Here is a 24268-nt window from a genome sequence, read left to right as displayed (position 1 = left end):
TGGGGAGAGGTGCACTTAACTGTCAAAACATCACAAGGCAAAAAAACCTAAATCATAAAAAATAAATATTTTTTTTATTTAAAATAATTTATTTCAGATTTTGGAGTGACATGTTCTTGACAGACAAATTCCCCCAAATAATCAGCAATACTTACGGCTTCCTTCTCACGGTCCATGATGGTCTCCAGCTCCTCAAAGTGTCGTAGTTTGATCTCCAGCTTCTTCATCTGAGTTTCTACCAGCAGAGCCACAAGAGATTTGATCTTCCTCTCTTCCACTGCAGCCAGGTGCTGAGACAAAGAAAAATCAGTAACAGATAGTACTATGCATGCAAACAAGTTGACCACCAGGGTGATAAAAACACTTTGATTGGGATTTGAGCTGCACAAAGGACACAGTTTGTGTTGGAGCCACAACAGGAAGTTGAAGAATTGGTAAACATCAACATCTCTGGGATGCATTACCTTTGCCTTGGTGGCAGCAGAGGCCAGAGCAGCAGCGGCAGCAGTGGCGATGTTGCCCTCTCCGATATCCAACTCAAGCTTTTTCTTCCCTTCCTCCTGCTCCTCCTCACCCTCCTTCCCTTCTTCTGTGGTCTCCATTTCCTCCTCTTTTTCTTTCTCTGAAACAAACATTTGCAGGATCGTTAGTCCAATAGGACCAACAGCTGAGAATTAAATTCAACTATAGAATAATTAGACATTTTATATAGTTTATTTCAAGTTCCTGATACTTTATTTTTTTAATTGCTTTTATAATGGATTTCCTGTAAACTAGGGTCTTAAGACATTTAAATTCTAAAACACAAAAAGTGTTTTCTGTAAAGCTGCTTTAAAAATGACATGTATTGTGGAATGTGCTATATAAACAAATTTGAAACCGTAACGGTCAAAATGGTTATCCTTTAAAATGGTACATTGAGATGTGCCGATGTATTGGCTGATAAAAGCAATTATTGTCACTATAGACCGATTGACCAGGGCCAATTATGTCCGTTCAATGAAAAGAGGCAGAAAAACGCGTACAGTGCGAGAAGAAAATCTTGAGTTGTATTTAGGTCAAGTTAACGTGACAATAAAGCATTAACCCTATTAATAGGCTGTGGTTCAAGCCAGGGTTGCCAGGTCCCAAGTTTTTCCCAACACCAAACATTATTCCCATCCAATAATCACAAAGAGCTTTGTGCTTTGTTACGTGATCAGAAAAAGTCTCAGCTTTCAAATTCTGTCCATTTTACCACAAAGTTCAAACAATAAAAGGCATGAAGTATGCTTGTGTCAGATTTCAGGCAAGCCCATGAGCATTGGCTGCAGCTTTGGCAGTCAGTGTCAGTACCTGCTGTCTTGGATTCTCCTCCCTCACTCTCTTCCTCTTCCTGTGGCTCAGATTTCTCTGTAGTCTCATTCTTTTCCTTCTCTGCCTCTGTAGGCTTTTCTGCAGACTCGCTGGGCTTCTCAGCTTCATCCTTCGCCTCCGCCTGCAAGAGATGAGACATGGACAGCATGAGACTGGTGAAATGCAACAGAAGAACAGGTACTGATGGCTGTATAGAAAGCAAACTTGAGTTCATATTGAGTCTAGAAGAACCAGACTTCTTATGGAGAGACGGATTGGAAAAGGGTGCATTGCAAGGAATCCCAATAGTGCAGGGAAATGCTAATTACTTCTGATCTTATTCCAATAAACATGACACAGTAGCAGGGTTAAATCTAACCTTATCAGGCTGCTGGGAGTCAGAGTCTGTGTCCATCTTCTCAGTCTCTGTAGGTTCTGAGAGTAAAGGAAAACAAACATTAATTAAAATATCAAATGTCAGTTGATGGAGTGTACTGGACAAATAAGGAACCTAAAGACAAAGAAATGTATCCTAGAAAGTACTTCAGTTCCAGTAAAACTATTTTCTGCTCAAACTGATATGACACTTTTAAATGTCGTCCATATCTGCCTACAAAGAGTAGGCAGATATTCATAATAACTGATATATTTGTATTATATAAATGTAGAAATTAATGCATTTAGTTCAAAAATTAAAAACTTAATGCACATTTAAAAACTCAGTTTAAATAAAAAAAACTGATAAAATGCATAACTACATGACAGAAATGGTGAGATTCAAAGTTTGTTTTTACCATTTAAAAAAAAAACAGATCTTAATTACACTGCAGTTCAAAGTCTTTTCAATGTTTTTGAAAGAAATATTGTTCAACAAGGCATTTATTTGATCAGAAATATAGTAAAACAGTAATATTGCAAAATGATCACAAGTTAAAATAACAATACATTTTAAAATGTAATCTATTCTTCTTATGATGGCAAAGCTACTTTTTAAGCAGCCATTACTCCAGTCTTCAGTGTCACATGATCATTCAGTAATCAATCATTCTAATATGCTGATTTGGTGATCAAGAAACATTTATTTTTGTCAAGGTTGAAAACTATTGTACCGCTTAATATTTTTGTGGAAACTGATGGTTTCTTTAATTGTTAAATTTCTATTTTAAATAAACTTTCTAATGTAAAAGTTTTCACTGTACGTCTTATTATTGTAATGCAGTCAATGTGGGGTAAATATAGTCATAGTGATGTCTGTGAACATTGTCAAACTAATGCATTGCAAATTTAAAACTAAAGAGCCTGACAGCACACAGATAAGCAAAAAAACAACCAGCAATTAGAGATGAGAACAGGGTGAAAATTTGTGACCTTATGTGCAGGCATTCCACTGAACAAAGAGTTGTGGCACATCTGACATTGGAGCCTTTAATAAGGTATGTGTGGCAAAGCCTGCACTGGCAAACCATGTCACATTAGGTGACTCCACTGACCCAGTTTCAACCCCTCCCATGTCTGTGCCCCATCTGCCAGCGCTGCATAAAGCCAACGGCTACCATTGTATGCAGTCGCACACGCTGCCTCCAGTACTATGTCGACTCGCACAGTAAATGTGCTCTTGTACGGCTTTTTAAATGTTCAGAAGGAAGAGTTGGGGAGACTTGTATCATTTTGTTTTTTTTACAGACTTAGATAATTTCTAAATGATCATGACCAGTCTACGCACAGCTGATCAGGGTCACTGGGTTTGACAAGACCTGGTTTGTTCATAAGTACTGATTTAATGCCACCTGCTGGAAGGAGCTACAACTACACAGGAACAACTAGGTATGATTGAAAGCTTGCCTATCAGAGCCCTCGATGAGCTTCCCAATTTCACTGTGTGCAAAATCTTACTAGGGATTTGTGATATGCAAAATCTTATTTTACAATTAGAAATTGTTTCATGTAAATGTTGTATAGGTCACAATACACTATTTAGTTATTTATTTATTAACTAATTATTTTATAATTTATCCAACACGCCTGTAATTTTCAAGTGCTCCTGAAGATCTTAATTAGCTGGTTCAGATATGTTTGAGATGAACTTTGCAGGAAGGTGGATCTCCAGGAACAGGATTGAGCACCCCTGTCTAGAGCTGTGACGGTGGCAGTTTTTGAACCAACCGTGTGTGTGTGTGTGTGTGTGTGTGTGTATATGTGTATAATATATATATATATATATATATATATATATATATATATATATATATATATATATATATATATATATATATATGTGTGTGTGTGTGTATAAACGCACACACATATACACTTCAATTAAATACATTTTCAAATAAAATAATAATAAACGAGGCTCAAACATAGAAGCGTTTATTTGAGCATGTCCGTCAATGAAACATCACACTAAAGCCTGTAAAGTATTGAAGTAAATATTATCTTTAATATAATAAAGTTAAATATATAAAACACATTTGTTTAATATTTCCTCACAATGACGCGTGATATAGCCTAAGCCTATCGCTCTGTGCTTTGAGAGGGATAGGGCATGTGAGACATGATCAGAAAGACCATCTGTTTTTCTTATTTTATATATATGTATATCTTTTTCTAATTGTTGTAAAATGTCTGAAGAGCAAATTTTATCTTCCACAAGGGCAAGACATTTAGGTGTTTGATTTTGCGCTGCCAGAAAAGCGAAACTAAAAATCACCCGCGCGTGTGAAACGCACTTTAAAAATAAACTTGACGCACCTTACCAAGTATAACAACAAGCACAAACTGTGTTAAAAAGAATCTGACGTGCAAGTTAAAAGGTAAGCGATCTTTCCTACAGCATTTCTCTACTTTCCTACAGTAAAGAATGCGAATATAATAGGCCTACTTTAAAGCGAACCAAGGGAAGAAATGTTTATAATCCCCAGTGAAAATGAGCGAGACGTGAGTGAAGATTTGGGAAAAGAAACAAGAGAATCCATTTCCAGTGAAATAACTAATGGAATAGTGTTAAATTCCCTGATAATCGGGTGATCAGATCACAAAACAGAATACTAAGCCGGCAAAGCTTAAATTTATGGGCTCACGCACAACTCCCTCATTCGTCACAAATCCAAACGTTTGGCTGCGATGTAACATTTAATTGCTAACCTATTATTTATTTCGTAAACAAAGCTTTGTGCTACACTCCTGTCATAATATTCATGTAAAACAGCATTTACATACAAAAAATGTGTTTTAGCAGACCACTGCAGGTGCTACTCAGCCACCGAGGTGGCACTTTACAACCGCGGTGGTGTTTACCGGCACAGCCATACCCCTGTCCTAAACAATATGACAAATACAATAGAACAAAGATACAAATTAAAGTTTTTCAGGTTGTTAATGAAGATGATTATTTGCAATTACTCTGTCTTGATTAATGTCTGTTTTGTTTAGTAGTACTTTTATGTAACCCAAGTAGTGATGCTGCATGAAAATGTATTGGAAATTATATACCAAAACTAATACCAATTACTATGCATGTATCCTTAACCTTATAAAAGTAGTAGATGTTTATATTAAGTAACTTAGAGTAGAGAGCATGTATGTATTAGATAGGAATTGCTTTTAAGAAAAATGTAATGCTGTAGATAAGGTATATTTTACAGACGAAGAAACGGAGAACCAAGAGAAAAAGAGCCAAGAAGATAATTGGCAGACTACATCGGAAACACCTTAAAAGGGTCATGGAAGACTTGGCAGCTCTCCAGTTGATGACAACAGAAGAGAGTTTGACTTTGGCACTGAACTGTTTGAGTATAAGGGCGTTTTCACACCTAAAAGTCCGCACCAAGATCCGAACCAAAGTTCACGTTTTGATACATTTTATACTTTCAGAAAGTTTTGGTTTGGTTTCACACTGCAATTATGCGAGCGCACTAAAGAACTTTACGTGACATACTTGCGTCCTGTCGTCATCATCTATGTGGGCTGCATCTCGACATTGATTGGTTTGTAAACGGACGTGCGTCTGACGTCAGCGTGTTGTCAATTCGGCAGGTAACTATGACAACATGAATGAACAGACGCATATCGTTGCAACTGTATTGTTATTTTTTCGTTGTGCGAACATTTTATCGTCACCGGCAGGAAAGGAGAATACTGCAAGCAGTCATGCGATTATTATTATTATGTCATCAGACCATACTTCAATTAAAAACCTCGTCTCCTCCTCTCCCCATGTGCTACCACGGCTCATTTTTCCTGCCACCTTCTGTTTTTTCGGCTATGTGGGAACCACCGGAACTTTCTGTAAAAGGTCTGAAAGTCCGAACCATACAGAAATTCTTTCACACTAGAAACGAACCAAACCTTTGTTCAGTTTGATCCGGACCGAGACTACCTCTTTTCGTCGGACCAAATTTCATCTGTTTGGTCCGGACCGTGGTCCGGGGTAGGTTTCACACCTGTAATTTTGATTCGGACCAAACTGAAAAGTCCGGACCAAACAAGGTAGGTGTGAAAGGGCCCTAAAAGACTGATGAGAAGACTGAACAAGCAGATACTGATTTAGCGGTATCTCTCGACGCCAGAAAACCAGCTGATTGTACCTTTGATTTATACCTTGCTTTATATTGTAACTTTGATATTAGTTTTGGTTTAACTTTTATTTTTTGGAATATTAATAAATAACTATTATATTATTTGCAAGCAATTGTCTACCAGTATTGTTGTTAATAAACCTTGAGCAAGAACTAAACCACAGAGAAGTCTTCTGAACAAGTTGTAATTACCATTTGAACGCTTATGATTTAGGTCAGATTTGACTTGCTCTACCTTACCTGAGGATAATAAATAATAAGGTTAAAGGTGTAAGGTTAAAGCACACACCGTAAAACAAAGTACAGCAGGTTTATTTCACATGTTCTACAGAAATTAAGTAATCAGTTGTTAAAATAAAACACTGCATAACCTTCAGTGTATGAATTAAAGTTAGTCGAGAACAGTGAGTGATTTCCTGTCTTTTGTTGTTTGATTAACATTAGCGACACAGACAGCAGCAGGTTTATTAGGCTGGTGTCACTTTAAGACCTAATGCATGGATCCAATATACTGATACACATATCCAGTTTTCACATTCACTTAACTCAACTGACTGTGTTTATGTGAATACACCAGACGATGGCATTTTGATATAATTTATATATTTGACCATTGAAGCGCAAAAATCTGCGAGAACTGAATTTGGGATCACATGCTGTCAGAGAGGCAGTTTTTTGTGCGCACCCTTTCGTGTGTTAGTGTATTTCACACCTTTCTGTGCTTGACTCTTTCAAACATCCTGTATGTCCTCTTTATTTTCTCATTAGTGAAGGTTTTTTTCATTTTTCTAAACGGACAATAACTTTAACATATTGTGCTACGTGGATATATTTACATACCGCAATATAAACGATACAGCAAAAACTTTAACGATCGCAAAGATATACATCGTTACCCCGCCCAAACCTAGTTTCCTACCTGTCTTCTCTGGCTCCTCAGGGGCTGTGCCAGCAATGCCACTGCTCTCCAGGCCAAACGCAGGGTCCACTTTTCCTGTGCTGCGTGCGGCCTCCTGCACCTTCTTCACATGAGCTTCCACCAGCTCCGTGGGAACCTCCTCACGCACACGGGAGAACTCCTCTACAAACACAATGAACAAAAATACAATTTTAAAATAAGGCATTGACAAAGGCCGTTTCCATCCACCTATTTTTATGCAAATTTTGGGATAACACATTAAAAGATGTTAGATGAAACATCAAGATGTTCAATAAAATAAGACAAAAAAAAAAAAAAAAACTTAAGCTCAATTGAGCCGGATAAAAATTTTTTATCCGATAAGATGACATGTGCCTAAACTAATGGAAACATATTTACCAAATAAATTACTCAACGCCCAACAGGAAAAAAAGGACACAACTTTGCCTGAACAGATCATGTGATTAGAATGGGACTGTGAGGAGGGATTTAGAGAGACAATTTATCCGACGAGTCATTTGAGAATCATTGAAAAATGTGGTGATGTGCAATGTAGATTAGAAAATTAAACTTTTGATGCATATAAACCTGTTGTAGGAGACTTCCAAAACAAAATTAGGAGCCTTTAAAATAGCATTAAAGGGTCACTTTAAATTAAAGGGTCACCCGGCAATTTGGGATGGAAACAGTTACTAACAATGTTGTCACCCATAAGTGTATCTACAAAAGCTTCATAGGTGTCAAAACTTGACATACCAAGAGCTGCTTTGGCTGCAGCTGCCGCCACACGTGGGTCAACAACAGAGGCAAGGAATGCAACAGTGCTCATGACAGGATTTCCTGATTGGCTGAAGGGGATCGGCTGGTAAGCCAGAGGGCCTAGAGAGGCTTCAGAGCTCTCCAGGTACTGATCTTCTATGGGCAGCCTCAGGAAGTGCAAGATGCACTCATCTTGTGTACGGCTTCCGACATGCTCCGAAACCTTATTCCAGTCATCCTTATACATCTCCAGAGCCTGGAATAATCAGTTAAAAATAATATTATTAACAAGAAAATGTTTATGAAAGGAGAACATTCAGATGTTAAGGGTGCACATGATTTGAATCTCACTTCCAACAGAAGTAACGTTTCTTGCTCAGTCCAGTCTCTGCCACCTGCAGCCCCTTTACCCTGTAAGGCAAGAGAGTAAATTATCACATCAAGAAACTATTTAGTAGATAAAAAGCAGTGACTACTTCCAAGTATTAGGTTTGGCAGCAAGCACAGGGTTTGGGACTGGCCTTGGGATTCTTCTTTGAGTAAATATCTGTACGGAGGCCAAAGTTCTGCAGGTCACTTGGCTTGTCTTTGCCCTTTTCTGGGAAGTTAAGCATCTGCTGAGCAGGGGGAACCTGGAAAGAATAGCAGACACTTTATTGCAACTGTCTCATAAGAAAGCTTTTGCCTTCTGGGAATTAATAGGGAAGTAACCCAAATCTCACCTGTGGGGGGCGGTGGTGCAGCGGCACCAAACCAGAGGGAGTATCAGCAAGAACGTTGAAATGTGGGGTTGGTGGAGGGCCCATTGGGAGGGGTCTGCTCTCAGCGTCAACTTGGTAGTTCACCAGCCCCCACTGCTCCAAGAAGGCATGCGCTCTGGGAGAAAGAGAACACTGAAAATAAATATACAAAGAGCCTGGGTATTTAGACTAATTTGATTCAATTCACAAGCTTTTGATAAGGTTCTAATTCAATCTCAATTCTTTTGGATGCGATACATCAGGCACAACGCGTCAATATTTCTAAAAAAAAAAAAAAAGGTACTAAAAAAGTACAGGGAACCTAGTTGGAATATAAATTTTAAAGGTAAAAATTAAATGATTTAAATACAAAACATTCAAAACATTTAATTAAACAACTTTTTAATGATATATAAATAAGTTTTTACTCCAGTTAGTTTTTAAGATATAAACATTTAAATTGTGCACAGACTAAAATATTTTTTGGATTTAAGAAATTATATAGTAAAAAAATAAAAAATAAAAAAATAAATAATCCTAATTAACTTTATGCAAGGCTCTCTGCATAATATTAAAATGGTACACAGAGACGATATATGAAAATTCTGACCTCATGACCGCACACACATCTCCAGTGAGGTTCCTCCTGCAAGAGGTGGAGGTCAGGTACTCCTGAGGATTCAGCCGGTACGTGTCAATCATGAAGTTACGATAAGCCAGATATCTAAGGAAGAGGTAATAAACAGAGCATGACAGTTGGAGCAGTAAAACATACATGCATCATAGAAGAACCACAGAGATACAAGGAGTACAAGGTAAAAATGTAATATATTTTGATGTGAATTAAAAAGGCTTGGGTACATGACAAATGCACTGGTGAACTTACATCTCTGGAGTCTTAGATTTGTTTTTGCCATTGAAAAACTCTGGCAGGGCACGTCTCTCAATTTCATGTATACTGGAAAAGAAAAAAGATGTGAATATGCGATGACAATAACAAATCATTTAACATTCAAAATGTGAAGAGAATGTGGAGTGGGACTTTTCAGGATTTTCTTTAATTTCATTACTATGGACTATTCCATGTTTTATGATGGCCATAGCCTGATATTTACATGGAATAGGGTGTTTATGTAGTGTAATTAAAAAATCTTTTGTACATTTCTTAAAAAAAAAAATGTGTACATTTTTTTTTGAAATCTTGATGTAATTTATGTGTTTTGTTTTCAGTAGACCCTGTGTCTAAGGCTATATTTGATATAGGCTATGTTGAACTACATTTCCCATGTTTCCTATCCCTGTAGCCTTAGCCATGTTAACACAGGTGTCTGGCATTATGCAATCAGGAGAGGTGTTTGACAAGGGCTTTTTTATATGGCCACATTCACTGTTTGTATGCCTGAAGAAGGTCGTAAGACCGAAAGCTTGCTAATAAATTGATCGTGCACAGTGTTTGAGTGTGCGGCTGCTGTATTTTAACAATTTTCCAAGGATTGAATTGTGAAAATGTAAGCTAATTAAAAAAAAAAATTTTAAGTATGAAATGTTTTATCAAGAATAAACAGTTCTTGAAACGTACATACCCAGCTTAATAAAAGTTTTAAAACAAGCAGCATCAATTACAGCAGAAAATACTAAAGGAAATATCATAGCTTATATGAGGAGTCTTCAAATATTGTGTTGGACAATGAAGGGCCTTCAAGTCAAAAAGGTTGAGCACTAACATTCAGGGCTCTACAGAGCGACCATTTTGCTCGCAATATGCCCCTAAAAATCTATACGTGCGATCCAATAAAGTGATTTACGAGCACAATGTGCGAGTAACTACAACTTACCATAATCCCCCCACCCCGCCCGCTGCGGTGCACCTCGCCGCTAATCGTTCAGAACACCCCACCCCGAGTAAAGGCCAGGGCGCGACGCAAAGCTGGTGTCAATCATATGAAAGTTGTTGAAACTCTGGCAGGAAAAAAGCCAGCTAGTCACCGGAGCACCGGGAGAGATCCCGATGTGCGGGTCACTCGGTGGCCGCATGAGCAGCTCATCACAAAAACAAAGACAGATGTCAGCAGCTGGAGCGGTGAGACAGAAGACAGCAGGTAGAAGATAAAGATGTTTTGAGTTTTACTAGCTGGCTATTTAGCTATATCAGGTGCCTTTTGTTTAAACATGTTCAACTTCATAAAATTGACATGCTTGTCAGTTTCACTTTTCGTAAACTGTCCAATCACAGCCTGGATGGGGCGGGACATAAAAGTTTGACGCGTGCATATGCTACGCACTGAAAACCCATTGGGTAGGATTAGGGGTGAGGAGTGCGTGCGTATTAAACGCCATAAAGTGCGTATCATATGCACACGAAAACTGCGTAGAATATGCACGCAAAAACTATTTTTGCCATATAAATGGCACGAGAAATAACACTTGTTGTATAGATACGCACTTTCTAAGATCAGGCTCAAACTCCCCCTGCATGAATGGTTCTGATTATTGAGGAGATAGTAACATTAACAAATTAGAGACCAATGGAGGCCATTTTTCTTGCACAAGGATTTAATGAATGAAAACAACTCAAAAATATGAAACTGCTGTTTTGTCCGACTGGAATAAACATTATACCTGTGGTGAGCTATATAGCATATTATTACCAAAAAAATTACAATGCATATAGTAAAATTAAATCATAAATATATAATTAACATACTAGCAGTATACTATTAGATTTCAATTTAACTTTATCTAATGTTATTATAATATAAATACTAATACACTAATGTATGCAGATTTACACACTACAGGTGTGCCAATGTGCTACTAGCCTCCTCCTGAGAGCAACACGTTCCCCTTTTTCTGTTTTACTAAAGTGATTGTAAAGTGTGATTTATACTTCTGCATCAAATCAACGGCGTAGCCTACGTGTTAATACTGTTCAGTAGTCTTTTTTACATTAGGTGTGGCGTGGGTTGTTTGAGTGCTGCTGGTGTATCGTGAATCCGTCCCTGGTTCAAAAACTACATAAGCACCAATCATTGTAAAGTTTTTTGTGATGAGTGATCAGTGTTTTAAAAGCCGTTTTCAATGTGTCAAATTTTCAAAACATCTGTTTCAGTATTTTCAAATACTTCCACAAACTTTTAAGGCCAATAATGAGTGTGCAGATACAAGAGTCATCACTTCCATTATAGTCCTCCAATGGTTTCACACCATAGTTGAACACAAAGAGCACACACGTAGTATACATGTATATAATAAATAGTTTGTTAAACTCTGTGTTACTTGAACATTTTTCACTGCGCTCCAAAATTTCTTTGTGTGCTCCTAAATTTTTTCATTTAGGAGTACGTGCTTCCACATGTGTGGAAAAACCTTAGCGTAGAACCCTGAATTTACACGCATTTCTCGAGACAACAAAACTGCAGCACATGGAAGGAGGGATTCAATACCTGTTGTAGTCAAACCAGGCAGCATAGCTGGGGATAATGATATGATGGGTTTGCTCAGTCACGTTGTCCTCAGAGTCGATCAGACGATTGACCTCCGTTTTGCACTGTTCATCATCCTCCTGTCGATTAGAGTTTGTAAACACCCTTTCAGAACCATTTGACCCACTATAAATGCTTGACACTAAAGGCATATTTTCAGTCTATTACAAACAATTTATGGGTAAAAGAAACAAAACAATGGCTGTCACCACCAAATCATGTGCATCAGATATAACAATGGAGATTCAATGGACCTGAACATATCTGGATTAAAGTTACCTTGCCACCAGACACCACTGAATCATCTTCATGGTCATCTAAGACAGCAAACAAAACGAATGTGATCATTTGAATTTCCTTCGACAATGTTTATGTATATACACCAGTCACATTTATGCAAGTAAAATACTCACCCAAATCTGCAACAGTTCCACCCTTCACTGGTGTGTTCTCACTGTCCTTTTTCTGATTAACTGCAGACAGAAAAGCAGAGGACATCAAGCAGAGCAGATGATGTATCAGACAGACACAATTCCAATACAATAAAACTTAAAAGCTTTCAGTGTAAAGTAGGACAATGAAAGTAGGGCTGCAACATGTAATAACCAGAGTGTCTATTTTAGCCAAGCAATGAATTTCCATGCATCCAGAGGGCTTTTAAAATAGGTGCTTTTTATATATATATATATATATATATATATATATATATATATATATTTCAAAAGGCGATTCAGCAAATCATGTCAAGGAAGTGCTCATCAACCAGATGCCTTTATCCAAAAAGACTTACTAAGCATACTACTGATATTAGGGAAAGGTCACCTTAGGTAACCTAGGGTTAAGATCAAGAGTAAAATGGTGGTAGTTCTTCGATTACCTCTTACATTGTTCAAAAAAAAAAAACCACCAGTTCAGTTAAATTTGTGGGATTATTAATCAAGAAGAATGACCATTTTTTGGCAATGTAACTTCCTCCATTCCTGGCACAGGGGAGGGATCTTCCAGGTCCTTTGTGAGGTCTTCATCCTGCTCGTCATCATTTTGATGTCCACGGCGCCTCCACTGTGCTCCAGGATTCCTGTTTTTTTATGTAAATGAATGAATGAAACTATGCTACACTTCAAGTGATCATGACTAAATACATTTTGTACTTGTAATCTAAACTTTGAGAAAAGAAATAAACTTTCATTCAGCAAGGGTGCATTAAATTGATCATATGGGACAGTAAAGCCTTTTACATTGTAACAAAATGATTTCTATTTCAAAGAAAAGCTGTTCTTTTGAAGCTTCTATTTATTATATATATATATATATATATATATATATATATATATGGACTGAAAAAAAAAAGATTCACCTAGGTATCGCGATTTTTATTTAAACGATTTTAAAATCTATTTTACTACAGAAAATTAAATTGCTTTATTTTTGTCCTTGCTTGACAGAAGTTTGCCACTTTCGTTCCAACAGAGGATGAAATGTCTCGTTATCTTTGAGTGACAATATCCCTTTCAAGTGGACACGTGAAAGCGACGTGAAACTGAATGCATTGAAAAGCCCTCGTGCTACTCGTATGCTGAGAGAAAGATAAGACAGTAGGAGCTAAACGATTCATCTTTAAAAGACTGATCTCGATTCAAACACCCACGAGATCTTCCATTTCGTCTGTCTATTAAAACTTTGACAAAATCATATTGCAACATTCAAATCTGTGTTGGCGCTGCCGCTGACCCAGAGAGAGTAGTCATGAAACAGCTGCACAAACCTCACAGTATCATTATTTTTGTGATACAATGGTCCAAATTATCATAGAAGTACTGGGATAAAAGTTTAAAGTTCAAATATAAACACTGATGTCTACGATACCGATCAAAATAGAGTAAGTCAGCTTTTGAAAGAAACATGGCGCTTAAAATAACACATTTATAGATTAGATTGTTGTAGTGACTGTTAAAAAATGTATTTGTTATTGAATCATTTAAGAGAATGTACTGTGTGATGCTTCTGAAATAAGTCAAAGATGTGAATTGTTTTTGTAAATATGACTCATCTTATACATTATGTATAGTCTGTATAAGTGTATGATTTAACTTTTCCAGGGTTCCCACACCTTGGTTAACTTCAAATTCAAGGACCCTGCAAGGACTTTCCAGGTCCAATACCCTCAAATTCAAGGACTTAATGTAGGGACACATTTCAAGTGAGAGCAAAGTTACATTCTGTTGCCTTGTAAGATACATTGTTACAGTTAGTTGTGTCAAACTACTAGGGATGAGTCGCAATCTTCGAATAGTCGAACTGCGTTCGAAATTCGATCATAAAATTACTTTTTCGAATATCGTTATATTTTCGTACAATTCCAATGTGGCATAATTGACGGTGCGCCAACTGTCACAGATCACGCAGCAGGGTATTTTCCTGTCGGGGACACAAGGTGTCACTAACATGAATGAAACCCCCTACTGCGCGATAGGATACCAGTGTTTTATATAGTGTAAACAAACAACAGAAGAATAGCACCGTGACCGTTAACTCTGCGCCCAACAGAGGTGGGTAGTAACCTTTACCGTCTAACGTAGTAACCGTCTACAAAGTAGGCTACATTTACTTCCTTACGTTGGGGCGACGTTCCTCTTGTTACTTTATTTTAATGCAATAAATGCTGTTAAATGCATAGTTTATTCCAAGCGCGCTGCATCTTTTTTATGGGCATGAGCGATGCTCAATTCACAAATGAATCACTCTTTTGAGTCGATTCTGTTCAAAGACTTCATCAAACAAGTTGGCAAATCTGTCTAAATCGGTTCGCGAATCAGTTTGAATGGTCTGTTCAGTTTCCTGCACGCACTGAATCGTCTGAAGCGCTTTCAATTCACACTCAGAGTCATAACAGGAAGCTTTAAGAACATCCAGAGCGTTGGATGAAGTGGTCGTGGGCCTACAGTTTAGTCTAGTGAAAGCAAATCTGCAAATGCATCATATTTTTGCCAGCGATGAAGATTTAGTTGAACATCTTCGTATGATGTCTGAATGAATGATTCCACAGGACGATACATTCGAGTTCATTTCATTGAGGTAATACATTTTACAATGTATTTGATAATCAAATTAATAAACTTATTTAAAAAGTAGGCTATTGCAGTAACAAGGCAGGTCCGCATAAAATCATTATGACATATGACATTATTTTTTTATCAAACGAGCATCTGGTTTGGCGATGCAAAAACGGACTGTCGTGCTTATTGCTTTTTTCTTCTATGTTAACTATGTTAAAAAAACGACGAAAACATTTACTTGTTCAATTAATAAACAGTTTGTTTGATGAAAAATCGCTAAAGATGAAACTGGCCTCCCTTTCTGTCATGAGTGTGCGTTTTGTTTGTTTTTTTCCGATTTTCGAACGATAATCGACTTTTGCTACTCGATTTTCAAATGCCATTTTTGGCAGAAATGCACATCCCTACAAACTACTATGCAAAAAAGCGTTTTTTTTTTGGCCATATGACAGAGATCTGTTATTCTATTTGTCATTTTTCTGTTTTGCATAAAACTGAAGAATATTCGGTATATTAACTTTTGCATTGATTTTATTGAAAAGAGCTTAGGCTCATGTAACCAGAAGTTTTAAAGGTGCACTGTGTAATATTTAGCGGCATCTAGTTGTGAGGTTGCGAATTGCAACCAACAGAAGTTATGGTTGTCTGAGACAAAGATAAATGAAGAGATGGTTTACTTAATTATTAGGTAAAATTCTATGTTATTGCGAATATTATTGTTACTTGTTTTTCATTGTGTCAGTGTTCTATTCGCTGAATTTAGCAGCTTCTTTGCACGAAGAACAACATAGTGACAAAACGCGTTTATCTGTTTAGGGCTCCTATAGAAACATGGTGGCGCAAAATTGGTATTTCAATGTAAGAGGAACCGTGGTGTGTGTAGATAGAAAAGGCTCAGTCTATGGTAATAAAAGCAACATTTCAATATGTAAGGTCTATATACACTTCTGAAAATATAGTTATGTATATGATAATGCATTTCTGTCAACAGATCCTCCTAAATATTAAACAATGCACCTTTAACATATATGAATTTTATGAAAATATGCTTTTAAGTTTTCCTTGCCTAATGGGTTTACATTATCTTAAAGGCACACCGCGGACTGTATGACCTAAAGAGTTGACGCATATGAGTTATTTTAAATGATTCCTCAGGCCAATATATAGCGCTCGACACTATCAATGCTCCGAGCGGGGCTGCCCTCTTGAAATACCGCCTATGTAAGGAAAAACAAGAGTCGATCTTGGAAAGGAGTTTACTCATTGGCGCAGGTTGAAAGAAGCTGGATGTAAAACCGATTCTCTTCTCTCAACTTTATTATTAGACTGGTAAGTGAACTCTTTGCTCCTAGTATACAGTCATATGTCTTGTTCATTATTTTCGCTGTTTAGTAGAAGCTAACTATGGGCAGATGAAGCTAACAGGCTACAAATCAAAGCTAAATGGAACCCCATAGCCTAAATGTGTAAATCTCATGCTTTTCGCCCAAGCGACAGATTCCTACTTTAATAAAACTAACTTAGTAGGGGTAATTTTTTCCCCCCTGATAGGCCGTGAGTGCAGATACGCTTTGCGTGAGTGGTATTTACGACAGTAACGTTAAAAGTACTCTACAGGGACTCTAGGGGTCGCTGTTTGGTAAAAACATAAATCCTGCATAGTATGCCTTTAACAAGCAAAGCAATTCAACATTACATAAAATATTTGGGCAACAGACTATCACAAATGTTTAATGTTTATTGAAAACAATGTACAAGCCCTATTCGGACGTTAATTGTTTCTCATGTGTTGTGGACGTCTGTAAAAAATAAATTTGCATTATGCATGGCACCCTCAGTGATAAAACATTCGGATGGCGATTTATAGACGTGGAAGAGTGAGTTTTGGAAGTCCACGAACACACGAACGCGCTGCTCACGTGGTCAGTCACATGACTGTCTGCTGTAAATAAAATGTCATATGCTTGGAATAAGACGAATAAATGTGTATTTTATTTAATAAAATAATGTATTATTTAATTCTCATTTATAAAAATAGGAAGCTAGACGCACGTATGCCATATTCAAAATATTTTTATATTCTTGCATTCTCAAAAGGATGTAATTTTTTTTAAAAATGGAAATAAGCGTTAACAAGTTAATGCAGCCTCTTGCATGGTGTGTATTTATGTTGTGCATAATAGCCTACATATTTTAAAATTGGAACATATATTGCTGTCACAATTACGGCCCATTTCATATGTTTACATGCTTTTTTCTCTTTCTCCTTTTTGTTCACTGAGGTGGAGCGGGTAATTAAATGTATTTCTTGTAAATACTTTCCAGCATTCCAGCAGTTTAGCTCAACAGTTATAGTACGGTGATCGGCAGAGATCAAAAAGGATTTAAACAGTGATTTTTTTTAAGTGATCTCTTCTTGTAAACTCGAGATGTGGATTCGGATGGAAATTAAACCTCCACACGACCTTGGAGTTCATCAAAAAAAAATTTAAAAAATGACGCGGGTGGTGGGAGAAAAACACTGATATTATGGATTCGGACGGCAATAAAATCACAGACCAACCACTGTAAATGATGAAAATACCTTACGACCCCATGAGTAACCATTACCGTCCAAATAGGACTATATACTGAACACTTTTCGGTTCGGTGTAAGCACTTAAAACATATCACAACATAATGTACATCATTATAAAACATTCCAAATATCTTGAAACTTGCATTTTCCAGGCATCACATTTCACCGGTTTCAGCCTGTTTTTGCAATGTTTCACGGTGTGTCTGTGAAACGTTGAGGTGCCATCATAGTAGTTTTGTGCGCGCGTAGTAGTTTCGTGTGCGCACGTCATGGCAACGTACAACACAACGCACCTCACGCAGGAAACACTTAACATAAAGCATAAATGCGCGTAACTAAGGTAAATCAAGCAAGCCAAGAAGTGTTGGCGAAATAACACATTAGCGGACCGGAGGGAATAAAATGGCATTTTTTCCAGAAAACTTATTGCACAAAATAAATTCAAGCACTTTCAAGGACCTGCATCTATGAATGTTTATTTTCAAAAACTTTCCAGGGCCTTGAAAAAAATATTTCAGATTCACAAACTTTCAAGGATTTCAAGGACCCGTGGGAACCCTGCTTTTCCCCATGGTCTAGTGTTAAAAAAGGGCAATATCGAATCGCAATACTTGAACAATCGCAAATCTTAATTTAAAAAATTAAATAAAAACCCAAATATATATCGTATCGGCACCCAAATATTGTGATAGTATCGAATCGGTAAATAGGTGTATCGTCCAAGCCCTAATATATATGTGCGTGTAATAATTTCCACAAAAATATTAAGCAGCACATCTGGTTTCAATGTTGATGATAAATGTTTTATGAGCAGTAAATCAGCATATTAGAATGATTTCTTGACTTCACAGGAATACATTTTATTTTAAAATATATATTTTTTTAAAAAACACTTATTTTAAATTGCAATAATTTCACAATATAATAGCTTTACTGTATATTTGATCAAATAAATGCAGCCTTAGTGAGAATGAGACATCTTTCAGAATTTTTTTTTATCTCACCAAACCCCAAACTTTTGAACGATAGTGTACATTAATTTAGCAAATAATTACCCTTTCTTGCCCTTTTTGCGAGACTCTGCAGGGGTGCTGGGTGGGGATGGAGAGCGTCTCCTCTTCTTGCCGCCAACCAGGGACTTGCGGTCCTTGCGATCGGGTGTACGGGAAGACTGATCAGAACCACGGAGGGGTGAAGGATGAGAGAAAGAGCAAGAGAATGAGAGAATGGAACGGTTTTACACACAAAGGGGAGGGGGTCACTGAGGGGATATTTGGGTGGGAGGGCGGGTGAGGTACGTGAGGGTGAGGCAGCGAGGAAAAGCTTTAGAGGATGATTGACAGACACACAGACAGTGACAGAACAAACCCTGCCAAGACCTTAAAGGTCTGGCTTAGCATACAAACAAAACCTGAAAGTGTACCATATCTATTTCTTTAGCACTCATGTCTCTGGCTCTCTTACCACTTCTTCCCCTGGAAAGATCCGCTGGCGGAAACTCACAGGCTTCTTGTTCTCGTCCACTTCGTAATCTTCCTCATTCATCCACTCGTTGAAAGCATCTGTGTCGATGACCCATTTAGCATGCACCTGAGGGAATCACAGAGCGTACTGAGAAAACACTATTCTTCATATTGTAAGGCTTTTGAAATGCGTTTATTTTGAAACTGTGAATTTGAAACTTATTGTAACTGTCTTACCCTCCATGGTTTCTCAGAACTTGGTGGATCCTCAACATCTCCATCCACATCACTTGTTGATACCCATGTGTCATAACTACAGAGTTAAACAAAAACTTATAAGATGACTTGAAATGTAATTATCTCCTTTCCTGTTTTATTAAAAACAGAAAATTGCATTATATGGACTCAACAAGGATGGATTATTTGCCTAAAAATTTTCCTTTGTGTTAATCTCAAGAAAGAAAGTCTCATACATCAGGGATGGGATGAGGGTGAAATAATTATGAGGAAATTTCCATTTTTGGGTGAACTATCCATTTATAACTATAATTTGCAGCCCTACCAACCTGTCAGGGTAATTGCCCCAGTGAACCAGCACCTGCTTATCTTTGCGCATGACGGGACGCAGCCATTCCTCTGAAAAGCAGAATTCACAAGGCAAGACCATGAAACACAGATTTTAGTGTCAAATTAAACAAAATGATTGAGGAAGGATGACACTGTATAAACCCAGGTTGGATACTACTGAAAAAATGTCAAACACCAACCTTCTTCCAGCTGGCCTGGAGAGGGGTAAATAATATGAGTGGCCTTTGCCTTATCTTCAGTGATGGTTCCCTAGATGTGCAAGTAAAACAAAACATCAGAGATGCGCAGAAAACAAACGATAGAATTTAAAATAACCCGATTGACCTTTTTTTTTTTTTACCTGATGTCTCTTAATAATGTCTTTGAGTTTGTTGGCTTGTTTTTGCTCCACGTCAGACACAATGTACACAATTGGTCGGGTCAAAGAGTTGTTCTGCAGGCAAGAATGAGATATGCATTATTGCATTTAGAGAACCATGATTGTAAACACATTCAGGACTGGGAAGACCAAATGTAACAAAATCACTATATGTACATTTTCATTGAGTGCAATTAGCCGATATATTTAGAAACATAGACATCAGCAAGAGGATCTCTACCTGAACAAGAGTCTTCTCAATAGTCATGAACATCTCCACATTTCTATCCATTCTGGATGGGTTCTGCAGATCAAACCTCCTCCTGAAGAAATACAGGCACATCAATATAAATATAATAGCATTATCTGGTTAACATGACTAGTGATTGACCGATGTATCGGTTTACCGATATTTTTCCCGATATTTAAGCATTTTTCCATAATCGGGTATCGGTTTTGTAATATCGGATTCGCAGATAAACGGCGCCATCTTGTGGCCGTTTTGAGAATTCCGCCATTGCAGCCCGCGTCTGAGGAGGTCAGTCAACAACAACTCTGTGCACAGGTAAAATATATGTTCGACTTGCTTTGCTTTAATTATTCAACTTTATTTAACATAACAGACATGCAGAAATGAGATTTGAGACATAAATGCCTGGTATAGTTTATTTATGCAGCTTGGTTCTGACAAATTGAGACAAACTCATGGAGTCACGTAGCGTAATCCGTCATGTCCTTCCCCAATAAAGACGTAACTTTACATTAATTAAATAAAACAGACATGAATGAGTGCATGTTGAAAATAAAAGCGCTGAATTTAATTCTCTATCTGTTGTATTTGCTCACCATTAGTCTCGAAAAAAAGGTTTGTTCATATTGCTGAGTACTCACTGGGTTGATGATCAGGAATGCTCGAGCACGGCCACTGAATGAAACTTTTGACAAGATTATCTTGTTTAAACACCCTAGATTATATGATCATTTACTACATATCAATTATTTCGCTAATAAACATCTAAATATACCGGTTTGTGGAAATTAATTATTTATTATTTGCACGCGCGATCGCGGTTGAGTAGCCTAAGTTATAGTTCTGTGTAAATGCAAAGATAAACGGCATTTTGTAAGAAAGGATTTCATGATATAGACTGACAAAACTATTATTAATAATTAATAACATACTAGTTGGAAAATGCAATTATGTATATGCTGTTTTGTTTGTTACTTGTTGTATTCCAGCTAATATTATGCAGTGAATTAATATTACCCAGTGAATTATTCCTCACTCTTAGTTTAAACCTATTTAAAGGCACATGAACCTTCTAAAACTGTTTAAAATGAATTACATTTCTGCAAAGGTGATATGACTCCCGTCAATTATTTTCTCCATATGAAAACATTAGACTTTTAACATTTATTTTGCCTATTGTTAACATTGTTGCTGCTGATGCTCATAAATTATATGTATAATTTAGATATAAATTATATAATGTAATAATATAAATGTTTTTATTGTAATTTGATTTATTTACCATTTATGAAAACAAACAAAGCAGGCTTACAGGGCAGAATGCTGAAGACTGTTTTCTACACTAAAGCTAGTTCTGCTTAACTGGGAGTATTAAGTTACTCTATAAAATAGCTATGCAAAAATAAAATTCAGGTAATTTAGATTCCTGAAGTTTTTTTTGTTTTGTATGCAAGGAGGGAGTGATTGTTATAAATAAAATGGTTTGTTCAGTTAATTTGTGTTGTAATAATTGTGTCAAAAACAGAAGTATAACAGTAAATAAACATCGGTTCTGCATATCAGTTATCGGGCGCATAAACATGCAAATAATCGGCATCGGTAATAAAAAATCAATATCGGTCGATCACTAAACATGACTGCTCTGAGAATCACAGAATGCAATTCATTATCCCAAACCTCTTGTTCACACTCTTTCTGAGGTTTAACTCACCAGCCCTGCTCGCTTTTGAACTTGTATGCAGAACCCAGAATGTGGCACAGGGCTCCTCCAGGTTTGAAGTCCAGAAAGATCTTTGCCTAGAATGACAGAAAAAAAGGGGGGGAAATATCAACTATACAATTGGTGAGCAATTACAAACATACATTTATGCAGAATTGCACCATAGAAATGTGATATAGAGTGTGATCAAGGCATAGTTCAACCAGAAATGAAAATTCCGTCATCAATTACTCTACCTCATCTTGTTCCAAACTCACAAAACTTTTATTCATCTTCGAAACACAAAAAAGATATTAACCTTGATGAAACCCGAGAGATTTCTGTCACTCAGCTAAAAGTCCATTCCACCAAAATTGACACTTCAAAAAAAGAAATCCATATGTATTGAATAGACACTATCACTTTACAGTTTGCCATTTTATTCACATGAAAACATTGATCAACGCACATACTTTATAAAGCACATTAAATATGGTTAACAGCAGCTCAATCAGACTTGCTTGATGCACGATAAACCTCACTGGTCTTGTGGAAGCTCAAACATGTTGCGTGACATGCAAAAACAAATCTCATTGGTTCTTGGGCATTAAGTGATAACGTTTCAGCTTCCGTTTAGTGTTTACCATAATTGAATGTGCTCCATGTATGATCGTTGATCGCAGTTTATATGTGAATAAAAGCCTAAATTAAATCGGTTCATATTATAAAGCAATCTATCTATTTAGGATACTTTGATTTAACTGCAGGATTCATATGGATTACATTTGTTTACGTTTTATGAACTTTGGTGAATGGACTGTCAATGGAGAGACAGAAATCTCTGGTATTCCGTTAAAAATCTCTTAATTAGTGTTATGAAGATGAACATGAATGAAGATTAATTCATAAGACTTAATTTTGGAACATGAAGAGTAAATGCTGCAAATTCAAACTTACAGGTAGTTTGGTAAGGGCAGGATTGCTGACCCTACGTCCAAATGCATCCTCCTGAAACTGCAGCAACTGCACCACCAGCGCAGCCAAAGTTTTGCTTGTAGGAGAGTCGGTTTGAACATACTTCAGAAAAAAAAGAAAATTCCATAATAAATACCAGCAATTCAATCAGAACGATGCAACTACTGAACATTTATGTTACTGTTTTTTATAACTATACAAGAACAAAAATAACTTAGATCTTTAGCAATCATTTCAATATTATCTTAAACAATTCACAAAAAAGTGCATCACACAACACAGCTGGACAATAAAGAGTACAGATTAAATTAACCAGTGCATCATATCAGCAAAAGACAACAATCCGTTGATTTAAATGAACGAAGCACACTAACATGGATTAAAGAGAGACAGTAACGTTAGTACCATTAGAAATATCATGGTATTCTTTACATAACTTAATAAGGACCATGCAAATACCATAATTAATACCAATTTTAATTATTCAGAACGCACCAAATCGTATACCATCACTGTATCATAGTACCACCAATACTTTTAATGAATCAACATTAGACAGTCAGTAAACAAACTTCAGCATAAACAACCGAGGGTCTGTGGCGCGGACCCCTAGCTGCTAAGTTTCCTGACATTTAAGTTGACCAGTTGATTTTACTAAAAAGAGAGTGTGTACCAAAAACGGTTGAAAACGAAGACATTATTTTAAGACATGGGTATATTAATGGCAGATCGCGCATCCCAGTAACCAACGTTAGCACGCGAGCTAACTAAGCAGTCCACAACACTGCCGTTTAAAACTACACAAGTGCTATACTTGCGGGCTACAAATCCAGCCCGGAACCTATACAACATCTGCACAACCATTTGTTACGACATATTCAAATAACCGACTATAATAGCGAATTTATTATAAGCAAGCGCGCGTGACGCCTCTTGTAGCTATTGTGTGATGCGCGCGCGCCCCCATTCAACGGGCGCCTCATGAGCCGCAGACCTTCTTATAATGTTTCCCGATCCAGAGCCGAACTGTCTCCAACTGAGACACCGTTTCCGAGCTCTCCCAATATTTGGAAGATGGCCCTCCATCTTTTTTCCGTCCGATTGAGGAACCGGCTCCTGCTTGGCCGGCTGATGGTCCTCCGGAGCCCGTTCCGCCCGCTGCAGTCGCCGCTGTCGCCATTGTTTCTTTATTAGCGATAGAGGCTAGTCTGGAAACTGTTTTAAAATGACACTGCGCCTGCGCAATGGTCGACGCGCTAGAGTCGTTGCTTGAGGGAAATCTCGCGAGATGTCAGAAATATTTTTTTCTTTTGACAAAACAGAGGATATAACAAATAATAAATTATATTTTGTTCTCCAAATGATATAGCCTACAATTTATAATAGTTACATTAAAATATGTTTTGGCGGAATGTTTATTCCTGAGAGAATTCTGATAGAAAAATTATTTTAATTTAAAATAATTATAATATATTATAATTTAAATCAA

General features: G+C 37.1%; 1 protein-coding gene across 1 annotated transcript in view; it reads right to left on the bottom strand.

Moving 5' to 3' along the window:
• The window catches only part of smarcc1a (SWI/SNF related BAF chromatin remodeling complex subunit C1a), a 28149-nt gene extending 4130 nt beyond the window's left edge, over positions 1 to 24019 (bottom strand). Inside the window, exons 1-25 of the mRNA XM_077214841.1 lie at positions 23774 to 24019; positions 22762 to 22881; positions 21817 to 21902; positions 20097 to 20178; positions 19838 to 19930; positions 19677 to 19746; positions 19476 to 19545; positions 19147 to 19222; positions 18911 to 19036; positions 18502 to 18617; positions 12763 to 12890; positions 12226 to 12285; positions 12092 to 12129; positions 11774 to 11892; positions 9217 to 9288; positions 8941 to 9054; positions 8313 to 8466; positions 8112 to 8222; positions 7942 to 8001; positions 7588 to 7846; positions 6832 to 6993; positions 1715 to 1770; positions 1336 to 1477; positions 465 to 622; positions 156 to 290 (exon numbers count right to left, since the gene is read on the bottom strand). Coding sequence (XP_077070956.1) covers positions 156 to 290; positions 465 to 622; positions 1336 to 1477; positions 1715 to 1770; positions 6832 to 6993; positions 7588 to 7846; positions 7942 to 8001; positions 8112 to 8222; positions 8313 to 8466; positions 8941 to 9054; positions 9217 to 9288; positions 11774 to 11892; positions 12092 to 12129; positions 12226 to 12285; positions 12763 to 12890; positions 18502 to 18617; positions 18911 to 19036; positions 19147 to 19222; positions 19476 to 19545; positions 19677 to 19746; positions 19838 to 19930; positions 20097 to 20178; positions 21817 to 21902; positions 22762 to 22881; positions 23774 to 23959 — 2793 coding nt within the window. The 5' untranslated portion in view covers positions 23960 to 24019. The remainder of the gene's footprint in view (positions 1 to 155; positions 291 to 464; positions 623 to 1335; positions 1478 to 1714; positions 1771 to 6831; positions 6994 to 7587; positions 7847 to 7941; positions 8002 to 8111; positions 8223 to 8312; positions 8467 to 8940; positions 9055 to 9216; positions 9289 to 11773; positions 11893 to 12091; positions 12130 to 12225; positions 12286 to 12762; positions 12891 to 18501; positions 18618 to 18910; positions 19037 to 19146; positions 19223 to 19475; positions 19546 to 19676; positions 19747 to 19837; positions 19931 to 20096; positions 20179 to 21816; positions 21903 to 22761; positions 22882 to 23773) is intronic.
• Positions 24020 to 24268: the final 249 nt, after the last annotated feature.

Source organism: Siphateles boraxobius, unplaced genomic scaffold, assembly GCF_051911475.1.
Source record: "Siphateles boraxobius isolate OS27281-9 unplaced genomic scaffold, OSU_SipBor_1 68, whole genome shotgun sequence".
Lineage (NCBI taxonomy): Eukaryota > Metazoa > Chordata > Actinopteri > Cypriniformes > Leuciscidae > Siphateles > Siphateles boraxobius.
The sequence above is the reverse complement of the archived record's forward strand: the minus strand, read 5'-3'. Positions and strand labels throughout refer to the sequence as shown.